General features: G+C 39.7%; 1 protein-coding gene across 3 annotated transcripts; it reads left to right on the top strand.

Moving 5' to 3' along the window:
- The first annotated feature begins 1,504 nt into the window (after nucleotides 1–1,504).
- Nucleotides 1,505–15,352, top strand: zap70 (zeta chain of T cell receptor associated protein kinase 70). Of its 3 annotated transcripts, none has more exons than XM_084547530.1 (13): nucleotides 1,505–1,801; nucleotides 6,294–6,764; nucleotides 7,960–8,120; nucleotides 8,208–8,346; nucleotides 8,437–8,518; nucleotides 8,635–8,657; nucleotides 8,750–8,789; nucleotides 9,423–9,630; nucleotides 9,732–9,938; nucleotides 11,576–11,768; nucleotides 12,820–12,960; nucleotides 13,039–13,151; nucleotides 14,082–15,352. In XM_084547530.1, the coding sequence occupies exons 2-13, from the start codon at nucleotides 6,360–6,362 to the stop codon at nucleotides 14,194–14,196; spliced, it is 1,827 nt and encodes a 608-aa protein (XP_084403656.1). In that variant the 5' UTR covers nucleotides 1,505–1,801; nucleotides 6,294–6,359; the 3' UTR covers nucleotides 14,197–15,352. The 3 variants fall into 3 exon arrangements, with proteins under 3 accessions (XP_084403656.1, XP_084403657.1, XP_084403658.1); XM_084547531.1 differs by lacking the exon at nucleotides 1,505–1,801 and adding an exon at nucleotides 5,959–6,086; XM_084547532.1 differs by lacking the exon at nucleotides 1,505–1,801 and having other exon boundaries at nucleotides 6,531–6,612; nucleotides 14,082–15,351.
- The last annotated feature ends 446 nt before the right edge of the window (nucleotides 15,353–15,798 follow it).

Raw genomic sequence — 15,798 nt, 5'->3', positions numbered from 1 at the left:
GATCTAGATCTGTAAGACTTTTCTGGTTATTTCATTCAAAGTACACACAACAATACATTCAAAGTGTTTTGCAGCGCAACTCAATACACTTCTTGGCATTTTAGGCAATTAATTTGTACATTTTGCACAAATATCATGCAAAGAACACAAAAATACTCACTATGGATCTGCATAAAGATATTTACATTCATATTTTACACCTGCGCCGTGCACCACACAATTTTGTTTGGTCACTTTTTTTATTTTGTCTTCGCACGTACACATGCTAGACAGTACACAGTGCATTCAATCTATTTTGTTGTTGATGGAACTGAAAAAGAAAGTTAATGTCCATGCTTGTATTGTGGAGGAACACGTTTTCCTCCCCGGTTGAGTTTTGCCTCTTCATGGAGGACTTGATTCAGCGGGATCCTGCTGACTGGCTGCCAGATCTGCGACTCCAAGGAAGCAGCTGCAGCCGGTGAGGTGGGGGTAGTGTGTTCGTGAGTGTGTAGTGTAGGGGAGTCGGAGTGTTACTACCCCGTTCGCTGGCTTGGTACTGTGTGTATTGCACAGGTGCATGTCTATATGTGTCATAATGGTAACTCTTTACTGAGACAGTTAAGTCACATAGAAATTAGAGCAGAGCAAGTAATTTAGTTTCGCTATGTGGTCAACGTGATATGTAAAAACATGCGTTATAATAATTAAAAAACATTTAAAAGTACACGTTATAAAGTTACAGTCTAGTTCCATAAACTTTTAATACATTTCAGTACTTAGACATATACAACATATAGAATATTTCAGTTTCTTCCATTACCTTATCCGTTAGCTTGCGCTGAAAATGCGAAGCTAAATCTACCTAGCTACCTAGCCTAGCAGAAACCGTTAGCATCTCTCTATCCAAAGTTTACTAGTATTACTGCCTAATACAGCCAAACCTCACTAACTAAACTATAAACTACAATTTATATTAGTGTAAAAAAAAAACATAATTCACCATTTCATTTTTAGGTGAGGTCCACGACAGTTTCTTGGCTGGAAGGAGTGACTGTCTGAAGTCTGTACCCATTGCCTAGCAACAGAACCAAGGAAACTCTTATTAACTTCCTGTCGCAGGCTTTTCCCGCCAGTCCCCAGTCTTTAGGCTATGCTAAGCTAATAAGCGGCTAGCAGCTACTTTATACAGTACAGATGCACCTGTAATTAATTTGTTGAACTTTTCTTTCAAACTAATTTGAAGTAACATATTAATTAGAGCTTTAGAGGTGTACAAGGACACATTTTGATGCGTCTGAGTAAAGCCAGGTTGGCTTAGTTAGCTTAGCTTAGTGTGGGTACCTTGCCACGCTAAAAACACTAAAGGAGTCCAAAAGATATAAAAAAAAATAAAATCCATCTATGGGCATTTATAAATAGTTCATCACCAGCCTATGAAAACTTTTAACTTTTGCAAACACAGTGCTGAGCTAACTGAAAGGTAGCTAAAAGTTCAAGTTACTAATTTTATAACTAAGCAAATGAGGGCAATTTCTCAAAATGTTGAAAAAATACTTTAATAGGTCATTCAAACTTGTGGATTTAGACGTCATATTTATATATACGTTATAGGTCAGAGGAGAGCCTCATACTGTGAAACTGAATTCAGACTGGTGTGTACGCACGCCGTTGTGTTTTTGTGTGTGTGTGTGGGTTTGGGTGGTTCATAGTCTCAAATCCCCGCTTCTTCACAGCACTTTACACTGCTGTTAGATCGACAGATATATCTTTGTCTCTGAAGCAACAACAAGCACCCTACCTTGCAGTGAAACTTTGAAACGTAAGTAGGTTTTGTTATTATATCCGATTACAGTGTTACAAGTATTGGTAGATTACACAAATTTTCATCGTCAAAAACAAAATATATAATAGGATAGGCGATAATATGATTAGGTTCAGACTAGGCCCATAGGCATAGGTGAGTTGCAATGATACAATTTATCAACAAAAACCTATAGTACCGTTTAAAATCTCGAAAACATCTCGCTCCGAAGCTCAAGATTACACATGGTTCAGTACGGAAAGCTGAAAGCGTGTTTTAAAAATGTTTTTTAGTTTTTTTGATCAGTCCAAACTGCGTGTGTAAACGTCCAGTAATCTGCGTCATTTATATTATTACTGCTGATCTTTTAAACGTGAAACAAAGTCTTGAGTTAAATAGATTTATAGAGATTTTTTATATGTTTTTTTTATTTCTCTGACTGTGGCTGAGCTGTAAAACAAAAAAAAACAAAAACAAAAAAAACCAGAATGAATAAAACAATGTTTTTGCACCACAGTAAAGTCAAGGCATTGTTGTTCTGGCTTGGTAAAGCAGCCATTTCATGTGCAAAATATAAATAGCTGCTTTCATTGAGCCTTGGGATAGAAACCAAAAATGGGTAGGTTTTAACACACCCAAGACGTCCATGTGTGTCTTTTATCGCTTGTAACTTTTCTTACAATTGCTGGATGTATTTCTGGTGCTGGACTGAGGCATATCTGCAAGACGTGCCAGCTGCAGTTGCACGTTATTGGCCTGGATGACAGAAACAGGACTTTTATGTATTAAATCCGCTTGTTAATTCGCAATACGATGATGAGTCTTACGAGACAGTTTGACCTTGACATTCAGACAAAGTGACAAAAAGTCTCTTCACAGTTAATCTTCTATATATGTGTGTATATAAATGTGTGTGTGTGTGTATATATATATATATATATATATATCTTAACAGAGAGAAACACATGTTAACTGTTTATTTAAATGCCAGTTGTTTCCACTGAAACAGGAAATTTGGGACATGTTGGCCCCTGATCTAATATGCAGATCAGCTTCTTATCCAAGTCCACCCACATTCTAAGACGTTTGTAAGTCATCACCATAACAAAAGGTCTGGGTAACAAACACTATTTCATGTGTGAGGGTTAAAGGACACATTATCGGTCGTCGTAGGCCGACACAGTCTCACACGCTGATGTATGTATGGAGGAATGCTGCGAGTTACATAACTGCGAGCTAACTTCCTGATAGCGCAACCAAAATAATCATGGCCTAAAAACTCGAAGAGCTTAATAGTTATCTCTGGAATGTTCTCGATTTAATATCGCGTAATCTACAGAAAACTTAGATTGTATTAGAGAAGCAGATCAAACCAACGACCTCTTACCTCTCTCTGAAGCCGGAATGCCTCTGCACAAATGAGTTTCTGAGATTCGTTGTTAGCTCAGTGACTTTGTTCTTGTGTGATCTTATTCTAGTTAAACAGGCACAGACACTGACAACATCCTCTTTCACACTGCATTTTACATCATCGGCAGTCCCTAATATTAACGGTATGATCTGAGAAAGAGTCATACGCAAATATTCCATCTACACAGCAGCGGCATTTTTAGCCGTGTTAGCGTTGTGGCTCAAAAGATGTTCGCTTTGGTTCCGACTCAGATATCTAAAAAACATACAGAGTGGATTGGTGTGGTTTTGCACAGATAATATTTCTCAGAAGGTGAATTCACTTCTGTTTCTATAACTGATCAAATCATTGTTCCATTGCAACACGCTAACACGCTAAGTTAAAGCACCGCTCTAACTTTGAACCGCATTAGCATGTTAAGCTATTCTTAGTTCAATATCTCAACAACAACCCAAATTATAAACATGTTCTGTTGTTCGGTGATATCGCTATTTTCTCTTGTTCTTTCTCTCTTGTTCTCTCGAATATATCTTACACACTCGTTTTAGCTTAGCTTGCACGTCTATGTCTTTAATGAAGTAGAGAGTTCGTCACTACAAAGCAATCAGAAAGATTACGTTAGCTCCTGTGTTCGGTTTCACTCCATTCTTTACACCTGACAAGACTTCTTCATCCCTTGCATGAAGATTGATAACCTGGAACCGTAATTCTAAATAGAAAGATTTGACCAAGTGACAAACACAATCAGGTTTTTATTTAATTACCTTTCATTTCATGGCTGTAGATTTTGTGTGGCACTTATGAACTCCTACACTTGTTGAAAAGAGTGACTCATAGGACATTTTCCACTTCTCACAGGGTCACTGTCTGCTTACACTGCAACACCTCATTTACAAAAGTATTCTGCGCACATTAAGTGGGATTTATACGCCGCAGGCAGCCAGTTTCTTTCTGTCAAGAGTATCTTCGGTCCCAGACGCAGAATGAAAGATACCACACAGCAATGTGGGTTCAAAGCTGGCTCAGGAGCTGTGTCGTGTGTCACCTCATCTCTCTCCACTCTTTGTGTTTGAGGTTCATGATATACTAGCTAAGTAGAAAAAGCATAAAAGTCGTATTTCAAAAGGTACGAGCGCCGAGCTCAGGCCCGGCTGCTGCTGTTGTTGGACGCTCTGATGTTTTGCTGGAAAACTATGTGATATTTTAGTTGGTTTGGTCATGTCATAAATTACAGCAGCGTGGCTCATGTGCTCGTCATGGTGCGTTAAAACGGGGTTTGATGGTTTGTAATTAAATTCACTTTCTTTTTCGGTTTGTTTAAGTAATATCACAGGAGTTGGTCATGAATTTACAGCTGATGCAAAGCAACGAAAAAAAAATTGCGTCTGTTTAAATGATCTGACTCTCTATTATCAGTGCTTTGATCAGCATCTTCACATTGTTTGTTTTTCACCGAACAGCAGTTTAAACCTTTATAAAATTCAACTTAAAAGCACAATCACAACTTAAAAACTATTGACCCTTTCTCGAAATAGATAAATCTTCTAATTGCAGATCACCGGGGAAATCTCTTGGACATTTAACTTTAACATCACAATGAGAAAACATCACTCAATCATGTATTCTAGTTAGAGAACAATTTATTTCAGTGCCCGCGTGATCACATAGCAGCAACTGGTTTTACTGAAATCTGAAAACTGAAATTAAGGGAATGCATAGAGACATAATAAAGGGTTAGGATTTAAATAATTTGAATAAGCATCAGTCAGGTTTCTTTTTCAATGTCCATTCAATCTTAATCTGAGCAGCTGTGATTAAAGAATCGTAAAGAAAATGCATTTTCTAAAGCATTGTCGCTCGTGTGTAGACGAGTCGTGTCCACACCAGAGGGTCTGCCTGTCTTTGTTGTGGCGGCGAGGGGGTCTGGCCACAGTGGAGCTTCGCTTCTTGTGGCAGCTCTGTGTTTCAGCTCGGTTGTCCACTGTGGATGTGGGCAGCGGCTCATGTACGTAGCCAGGAAGATGAGGTTTCACACTTTTTGCGAAAGTTTTGCTTTTAACCGAAACTGTTTTTGTGTGTGAAGAGGGCAAGCTTTTTCCTATGAGCAAGCACACAGAGACTGGAAACTGATGGTAACTGATAGTGAAGTCAAACAGGAAGGCAACATTTTACTTTATTTTATTGTTGCTCTTTAAGATCTACAACCCAGGATAATAGCCTGGCTCGTCTCCAGTAAGTAATTCTTCTTTGTCGTTAGATGTGATTATCACAAAATCTCAACAATCATTACTTGTATGTCTGCGTATTCAGATTATTTCCTTTCCGTTTTTTTGTTTTTTTTGTTAGCTGGTGCGTGTGACGTTTATGATCACTGTCGATTTTCCTTTTAACTTAAACGGGCCTTTTCTTGCTGCTGTCACGCAACCGTTCCAGACTGCAGAGAGAACCTGTAGGTTTTTATCTCATCTTAATGTCGTCACCTCTGCACGAAAGTGGCATCCAAACGGACACGTACTGTTGCGGCGGCTATCTGGAATAAATTCTGTCCCAAAATGTTTTAGTTATTTATTTTTTTCCCACAAAGGGAAAATGTAGACATTTTGAAAAGCAGAGGGAATGCTCTAGAACCAAACAGCACCTGTTCAACGGAAGAGCGATATGCTGGAGAAAGGAGGCTGTGAGGGCGGACTGCAACTTCCTGTTGTGGCTTTTGACACCAGTATGTTAATGTGCAAGCTTCATGCAATCTCAAAGTGTGGGTGCCTCATGTTAAATTTTCTCATCCAGACATATGACTCCTCACGGCTCAACTGAATAGAAAAAAAAAAAAAAAACTCATCAGTTAAGTTCGTTGTTGGTCCTGGTGTGACACAGCTGAGGAAAGAAGAAGAGGTGAGGTTCATGAGAGCTGTCGTGTTTTCTGCTTTTTGGAAAAATATATATATGACTGATTGTTGTCTGTTTTTAAGCTCTACTTTTATGAAATGAGAAGTTACTGTTGACTGAGCTGAGCCGTGGAGAGGTGCAGGATAAATGCCGAAAAGGTCAGAGGTCGCAACCTGAATTCCTAAAATCATTCCCGTCTTTTTGTCTCTCTAGTTTTTCTTCACCGCTTCCATCCAGGACTTCAAGACCAGATCCGGCTTGACTCTCCCACGTCTCACCATGTCCATCGACCCTGCGGCCGGGCTGCCTTTCTTCTACGGCAGCATCAGTCGCTTGGACGCAGAGCAGCATCTGAAGCTGGCCGGGATGGCCGACGGCCTCTTCTTGCTGCGGCAGTGCCTGCGCAACCTGGGAGGCTACGTCTTGTCTGTAGTGTGGAACCTGGAGTTTCACCATTACACCATAGAGAAGCAGATTAACGGGACTTACTGCATCGCTGGAGGGAAGAGCCACCTCGGCCCTGCGGAGCTCTGTGAGTTTTACAGCAAAGACGCAGACGGGCTGGTGTGCACACTGAGGAAACCTTGTCTGCGCGCCCCGGAGACGCCGATACGACCTGGCGTGTTTGACAGCCTGAGAGAAAACATGCTGAGGGAGTATGTGAGGCAGACCTGGAACCTGGAGGTGAGGCTCCAGAGAGCTGGGTCGAAGTAAAGCCTTTGAAAAGCTGTGGGATCTTAGTTTGGAGCTACTTGTCAAATACATTTAACTCTATTTTATTTACTATGCAAGTATGATTATTCAGTACATTTCAGATTATATAACATAAGAATAATCTAATTCAGCCACCTACCACATTAAAGGTGCAAAAATGTGACGAAACAGTCATGCACAAACAGAAATACTTTATTTTGATGGCCCTATTGAATGCATAACTTCTAGGAGACCATTTTCATACTGTGCTAAGGCTACTTTTACTTAAACGATTTGAATGCATTTATATGTTTTCCTGTCATTTTATAATTTTATAAAACTAAATGGGCAATTGCTAGTTTTAATGACCTTTTAATGCCTTCGCTTAAATATCCAAACCAGTGAGTATGAGATTGGAAATTGTCTTTAGCAAAGTCTCTTCCCACATTACACTGAACACACTTCAGTAAAAAGTAGGTCCTGCCAAACCTAAAACTAAATGGAAAGGAGTTAGTTGACGGCAGGAATATGAGTCACACAAACTCACAGATTTTCAACAAATTTTCCAACGTTTGATCAGAAATCTGAACCACCTTCAAGTGCCATCTTAGTGTCAGTATTCATTGAAATGTCTCAAGGGACTTTTTCAGAGATAAAATGATCTTTTCAGAACTTTATTTTAAACCCTCGTTCCTCCAGTGGAAACACGTGTAGGACAACGATTCCCCCGGTGAAGCTTCCTGCTTTGAAACTCACCAAAAAATACAAACACAAGGGAGGGGAAAAAAAGGCAGAAATCTTGGATGATTTTTGGGGGGATCTCCCCTTCAGTGGTCCCTTAAAAGACTTCAGCCTTTACGTTTTCAGTTTAACATCTGTCCTTAGCTGCTACCAGTCACACACCGAGACCAGCAACCTTTTATCACTGGGCTCCAGTTAAACAGCCAAACTAGCTCCAGCTGTATGTCTCAGTCTGCAGCTCTCTGGCATTACGCTTACCATGCACCACCTTCCACCACATTTAACACCCCCTGCAAGAAAAGCCAGAAAGATGGGCTATGTTTGCACAGTTTGATGATGATGTTCCTCTTTGAGATTAAGTGTGTAATTTAATTTCTCTATATGGGGGTATACCTGCATACAGCAGGACTCCAAAGTATAACTTATTAGTTTGTGTCTTTTTCAGGGAGAAGCCATGGAGCAGGCCATCATCAGCCAAGCTGCTCAGCTCGAGAAGCTGATCGCCACTACGGCCCACGAACAGATGTCTTGGTATCACGGTAAAATCAACCGCCATGAAGGTGAGAGGCGGCTTTACTCTGGAGCACAGCCCGACGGGAAGTTTCTGTAAGTTCCCTCCATTTACTTTTGTGCCAGTTTCTCGACCGACCATTGGAGATTTAGAGTCAAAGCGTTTGTGCTTTGTTTTCTCAGAGTGCGAGACAGAGATGAGCTTGGTACGTTTGCTCTCTCCGTGATGTACGGAAAAACGGTTTACCACTATCAGATCCTCCTCGATAAAGCAGGGAAATTATCAATGCCGGAGGGTACAAAGTTTGACGCAATCTGGCAGGTAGCTCCTCCATCAAGGTTTTTTTATTCATTATATTTCATTCACACTGCAGCTTTAAAATTAAAAATCGAACTTTCTCTCACTGTTCAGCTGGTTGAATACCTGAAGATGAAACCTGACGGCCTGGTTACTGTTCTCACGGAGGCGTGCGTTAACGGGAAAACTACTGAAAGTACTGAACATCTTTTCCATTTTTTTCCATCATGTCAAAGCTTACTTCAACCTTGTTTTGCCACATTCTCCAGTGAAATTGTTCGTTTAACGCAAATCTGTCTCGTAACCTTCCAGAGACACCCAGGCTTCCTGGAGTTGTGAGTATTCACTGCTACATCCTGCACAGTTGTACTCAGCACATTTATCGTCCTCTGAGATTCATCAGTGTTTCATCTTGTAATTCTTTCAGAGACGGACCGCCCAAAATGGATACACACCTCCACCCGTAGGTCAGTCGCCACAAGTGCAGCAGAAAACGCCTCACAGTTATAACACCAGCAAACCAAACACACAAGCAAGAGGGAACTTTTCACACCACAACATTAGCACCCCAAGATAAACTGGAAACCTGTCCCTTCATGTGTGTTTAAAACACAAAATCAACACGGAAATACAAAAAAAAAATAGCACAAGAGACAGTAACAGAGTCAAAAGTGAATGAAAATACCTTTTAGCTAAGTAAACATTTATATTTTGTAAATGTATCATCAGCAAAATGAAACAAAATTACACTGGACAAGGTCGCCAGTCTATTGCAGGGGACGTAAACTCATAATCTGAAAGGTTACCTGTAATTTCAGGCATAAATTTTGTAGCATTCAACTACCTATACCACTTTATTCAATTCAGTTGCTGCAAACATTATTAAAGAATTTGTATTTAGCTTTTAAATTGAAATTCATTTTCCTGAAAAAAAAAATTACAAGAAATTAGTTAAATGACTGAAAACATAGAAACAAAGGATTCTTAATGAGCCTTGAAAGTTTGTTTTAAAAGATACAGTCAGTCAAAAAACTAACAACAGAGTCAATTGAATGCAAACTGAATTTCATATTTTCTGCCTGTGGTTTGTAATTTTCCAGGTCCTGGTTTAAAGCCAACCCATGCAGCGGCTGTCGTGCCTGACGAACGCGACATTCTGCCCATGGACTGCCCCGGATTCAACCCGTACCACAACCCCAACGACATCAAGAAATTCAACATCAAGAGGGATCAGCTGCTGATGGACGAGGTGGAGCTCGGCTCTGGGAACTTTGGCTGCGTCAAGAAGGGAGTCTTGAAGGCAGAATCGTAAGGACATGAAAGTTTATAAATTAAAGTTGTGCACGTTGTATGCGCGTTGAACCCAGAGCCTTTGACGTTCAGGTTATATTGCGCTCGCTTTGTCTCAGGGGTCAGATAGACGTGGCCATCAAAATGCTGAAGAGCGACAACGAGAAGCTGGTGAAGGAGGAGATGATGAGGGAGGCGGAGATCATGCACCAGCTGGATAACCCCTTCATCGTCCGCATGCTCGGCCTGTGCAACGCCGAGTGTCTGATGCTGGTCATGGAGATGGCCGGTGCCGGGCCTCTCAACAAATTCCTCTCCTCAAAAAAGTGAGTGCATGTCGGAAGAAAATTCAGATGCAGCACCGGAAGAGATGTTTGTAGATCTCAGATTTTGGAGCTCGTAGATATTCTTCAAATATTATTCACATTACAAATCAAAAAATCAGAAATAATAATGAGCGTCCACACCAGACTGCAACTCATAAAATGAAACTACCTGAAAACTGTAGTAGTCTGCGCTTAAAAACATATAAACTGCTACTGCTACATGATGTGACGATGCACTCATTGTCCACTTTATTAGGTACACTTTACCTTGCCTTAATTCTTTGTGGCATAGATTCAACAAGGAGACAGCTGGAGACATTCCTTAGAGAGTTTGGTCCATATTGACAGGGCAGCGTCACACAGTTGCTCCAGATTTGTCGTCTTAACTAACTGTCATCTCTCTCACTTGGTACTGAAGGAACTTAAGTGTGCCAAAAAAAATATACCCCGCACCTTCATGTAGTTTTTACACCAAATTCTAACCCTACCGTGCAAATGTCGAGGCAGAAATCCAGACTCCAGACAACCAGGCAACGTTTTTCCAGTCTTAATATTGTCCAGTTTTGGTGAATTTCCAACATGCTGTGCATTCAAAGATGGTAGTCTGCACATATCCTCAGTTGTAATAAGCGGTTATTTGAGTTACTGTTGCCTTTACATCAGCTTGAAACAGTCTGGGCATTATCCTCTGACATCAACAAGACATTTTTCGCCCAGAGAACTCCCTCTCACTGAAATACCAAGAACTGTACCACATTCAAAGTCACTTAAACCATAGATACTCAACTGGGGGAATGCGGACCCCTAGTGGTCCGTGGTGTAATTGCAAGGGGTCAGTGAAAATAAAATATCTTTTAAAAAAAGATCCTATGACATTTTTAGAAATAGCATTATTTTATTCAAATGTGACTGAGACGCAACTGAAAGCTCATATTTCCCTTTAAAGAGTGAATAAATGCCATAATGCAATTTACAATGCAGTTTCTGCTGTTTCTATCAAATTGCACCGCCATCACCCAGATCGGGTGGAGTGGTTCCTCAGGGTTGATCAAAAATATGCAGGGGGTCCAGGACCCAAAGAAGGTTGAGAACCACTGACTTAAACCACCTCTCTGCAATTAGTTGATTAGATATTTGCATTAATGAGCAGTGGAACCAGTATAATTAATGCACTGGGCGGTGAGTGAGTGTATTTCCGATATTTACGAGACCTGTTTTTCAGATATATACACTGAAAAGAAATTCCAGAAAATAAAAATGTATATGTTTTCTTGAAGTGTCAACTTAAAATTAACATAATAATAATAATAATAATCACAGGATGCTAGGTGAGCAGGTAAAGCTGTGGGTGAACAGTAGATTTTTAATTTACAATTTTATTTGACGACTGATGATGACGTATGATTTAGTACCATATGCTCATGAGTAATTCAAGGAAAGAGACACCTTTCCTTTTCATTTGGGAGATTTTCAGATTCTTAATTATTCAGTATTTCTCAATAGCACTAATAATATTTCTCGATCTCTATTCAGGCTGTTATTCCTCATATCTATGACAGTTGAGAACCAGTGCCATGCGACATAATCCCTCCCACAGTCTGAATATTGTTTCCTTCTCCTGATTTCTGTCCCCACAGGGATACCATAACCGTGGAGAACATCGTCAACCTGATGCACCAGGTGTCGATGGGGATGAAGTATCTGGAGGAGAAGAACTTTGTGCACAGAGATTTGGCCGCTCGCAACGTCCTGCTGGTCAACCCACAGTTTGCCAAAATCAGCGACTTCGGCCTCTCCAAGGCGCTGGGAGCAGATGACAACTACTACAAAGTACTCACGATTTATCCACGTTTAGTCACTAAAGCCCGGGGTGGCAGAGGTTATCAGAACTGTAGCGCACACAGACTGATAGTGTATCTTAAATTGATTGTTTTTACTGGGAATTGCTGAGCTGCACAAAGACTGTTTAACTGTTACCTGCTCTGTTTAACACTAAAGGAAATCAATGGCGTGATTGATTTCCTTTATACTGTTTTACTGACCTACATCTTTAGGGAATGAAGTCATCAGAACGTTTTAGGAATCCCTGACTCACTGGCCAGTTCATTAGGGACACTAGTGAAAGCTAATATAACAGTCCTGCACTAAATCTTAGCTTCTTCAATGTTTCTGTATTCAACATTTTTTAAAAAGTGCTGTAGGCAGTAGATCTATTGAAATGTATTGTGTTGTATTATTGACACATGTTTCTATTATTTTGACAACCCCATTTTAGGCAGTGGGCTAAATAACAGGAACATGGCACTGCAAACTTCATCATCCAAAATGACCACCGTTAGTGCGGACTGTTATATCAGAATGCCTTTTATTTTCACTAGTGTACCAAATGAATTGACAGCGAGTGGCACGGATATACTGTTTAACCAAAGCCCTGCACATGCACCCTCTACATCTTTACTCAGCTTTTAATTGATATTCGTCTGCCTAACACAATCATACTCTTACACATGTGACATAAATGCACAAAAATCAACATAAAGTGAAATAAGAAAGGCCTACACTGAGCCACAAATGGCTTCTTCGTAAAATGTTTGCAAAATTGGTGATTCCAGTGCCTATTTTTCTCTTTTGATAGGTGTTCTCTTTGACATTTTTATAAACACCTTAATACACAGTCACGGCAACTTTTTCACCCTTAATTATCTTTATCCAATCTTGTTCCAACCCTTGATTAAATCTGTATGATAATAAACCAATGCACAGCTGCTTGTTATGAGGTTAAACACATGTACTATAGCTGTAAACTGGCTCTCTTTATCATCACTGATGTTTGCTGCTTTGTTTGCGTGCTGCTCATTGTCGTACATTTTGTGATCCGCAGGCTCGTACTGCAGGAAAATGGCCGCTGAAGTGGTACGCCCCAGAATGTATAAACTTCCACAAATTCTCCAGTAAAAGTGACGTGTGGAGTTTCGGCATCACCATGTGGGAGGCGTTTTCCTACGGAGGGAAGCCGTACAAGGTGACGGTATTTTCCGCAGACCTTCATCAAAGATTGATCTCGTAGTTGCCGCTAACAGTATCTTTATTTATTGTCCAGAAAATGAAAGGACCCGAAGTTATACGCTTCATTGAAGGTGGGGGCCGCATGGAGTGTCCGGCTGCTTGTCCAGAGCGAATGTTTGCGGTGATGAATGAGTGCTGGACATACAAGTAAGAAACTTTTCAAGTCTTCATCATGTTTGTCAGACGCAAATATATTTTTCAGCCAGCTGGATTTTCAGTTTAGGTTTTTATTCAAAAACATCTGTGGGTAGTGCACACACAACTACAGTTTGTTATCAACCCAATTCTCATCTATAATTGGAGGAACACCGTTGAGTCTAGTTGCCCATTTATTTTAATACTTTGTTTTTGGATATACCATAACCTGGACCTTTAAATTGGATGTAGTTTCATCTAAATGCAAACCATATGGTAGACCATGTAAAGGTGAAGTTTCTTAGTTAATAAACAGAAATCATCATCATAAAAGATGAAACAGACTGAAATGTACAGCTGGAAAACACATATTATTAAATGTGTGGGGTAAAACATAAGAGGGGCCAGTATTGATCCCTGTGGGACACCGCTATTAACCATTAGGGAACGTGACCACAAATATTGTAAACCATGTGAGATTATTTAACAACATTATGGGTGTGGAAGCCAGCCCAAAGGGTCATCTGCCCACAAAAGTTTAGTGGGGGCAATTCTGGTCTGCAGTCCCTCTGATCGTTTGAGTAGTTGAGCTGGTTTGGTTTTAAAGCAAAATGGCTGCCGTCAAATAAGCGAGACGTTATGTTATTACGTCTGTTTTAAAAGACCAATTCATTGCTCTGATTGGTTGAAGGACAATCCAACTGCGCTTAAATTCTGTCAAGACTATAGTTTGTCTACGCCAGGCTAGAGCAGATCTATAACACAACGTCGCTTTTCATGAAGCCAGTTAATCGTGTCAGAGACGGTCAGAACCTGAGACAATGCACCGTATAATGTGTCATATTAGAGATCTGTTTCACCCTTTGAACTCTTAGGATATTGTGACGTTCCCTCCCATTAATCACACCCTTTAAAACTGCTGCTACTCTGTGCTCTCGCCAGGCACGAGGACCGTCCTGACTTCAAGAAGGTTGAGGAGTCCATGAGGACCTACCATTACTCCATATCCAAGAAGGCCCAGGCGGAGGAAGCTGTAGCCGCCGAGGCTGCTAAGTAGATCGACAAAAAAAAAAAAAAAAAAGGCACATTCTGTCCCAGCACTGCACAAAGCGTCCTTTCAACCGCCCGTTAAACAACTAAGACAAAGACTGTTTTATGAACGGTGCACACTGGCCAGCTTTGACTACAGTACCGACACAGATCAACAGGCCCCAGTGACAATAAATGTGCATTTGTAAATTGGACTTCAGTGTGTCAGGCATGTAAGGAACATCTCAGTTTGTCTATCGTGGTTTGAATGTTAAATGTTTTCACATTGATGAACAATTTAATTTTACGTTCTGGTATTTAGGGAGCTTATGGTACATTTTCACTGTATTCGCCGCCGCCTAGGAGCAATTTATTGTTGTTAAGGGCAAACAAACTAAAAGGAAAAAGATGAGTTGATAATTGTAGTGTTACAGCTGAATTTAGTGGAGCTCATAGTCACAGACGTAGTGTTGAGTGTAAAAACTAGACTGTATATAACCATGTAACAGTATAATTATTAATTATTCTTATTGCTGAACCATAAAACCGATAAAACCAGAAAAAAAAAAATAATGAAAATCTGTAACGTTGCAGAGCATGAAGCAGAAAATTATTGAGATTAATGTTGTGTAAACATAGCCTGCGTGCATGAGCAAGAGTACCACATCTGGATTGGAAACTTTGTGTGAAGAGAAAGCCAAAAACTTGACGTCAACTTTTCAGCTAAACTCTTGTCTTGATGTGTTGAAACGTGTATCCGACAGAGCTCTTGACAGATTTATGGGCTAAAATGCTGTTTGCTTTTCTTTGCTTTTCCTGTCAGAAATTTAAAATGTGCTGCATAGTGGTTTATCATGACTGTTGTTAATTAAAAAAAAAAAAAAAAAAAAAGGGCCTGTCAGGTTTTCCCCTTGACTCTCTGTGACATTTTATAGGAAGTACATCTGACCTGCTAGGCAACGCTGGAGGGAACCCGGAAGTTGGTGATTTAGCCTTCAAAATAATGTTGTGGAGTTTTCAGGAAATAAACCCTTTGACCCACACGTTGTGCTGTTTTACATGTTTAAAGTTATGGGTGTGGATATTCCTGCTGGAAATAAAGGTATTAGCAGTCAAATGTGCTCTGTTACACTGTGAAAATATGGGAATAATACAGATGTGATTTTACAATATTAAAGCATTTTTAGATTGGTTTAAGATTTTCACAGTGTCTAAAGCTATTTCTAGATTTTTTTCACCCAGCTTGTTGCAGTCCGATTGTGAAATCTCAGCATTGTGCTTTTACTTAAAATTATTCAGTAAAGAAATAAAATATTTTTTCCTTTATGTGAAAGTGAAGAGAAATATTTTGCATTATTAAAATATTTTTGAATTAATACAGACACGCTATGTTGGGGTTAATGTTATAATAAAATGATCAAATGTTTTAAAAATATATATATTTTTTTGGGGGGGGGTGTATTTAAACATTTTAGATTGAACAAAATATATTTAAAAAATAAAAATAAAATATTTTTATGTAGAGCGAAGAAAAATATTTTAAACGTAAGCATATTTTAAAAGTTAAAATACACCAAAACAACAAAAAAAAAATAATAATAATGTGGACGTTTTTTGAGACGTTAGAAAA

This window comes from Chelon labrosus, assembly GCF_963514085.1.
Source record: "Chelon labrosus genome assembly, chromosome: 7".
Taxonomy (NCBI): domain Eukaryota; kingdom Metazoa; phylum Chordata; class Actinopteri; order Mugiliformes; family Mugilidae; genus Chelon; species Chelon labrosus.
This window is presented reverse-complemented; position numbering and strand designations above follow the sequence as displayed.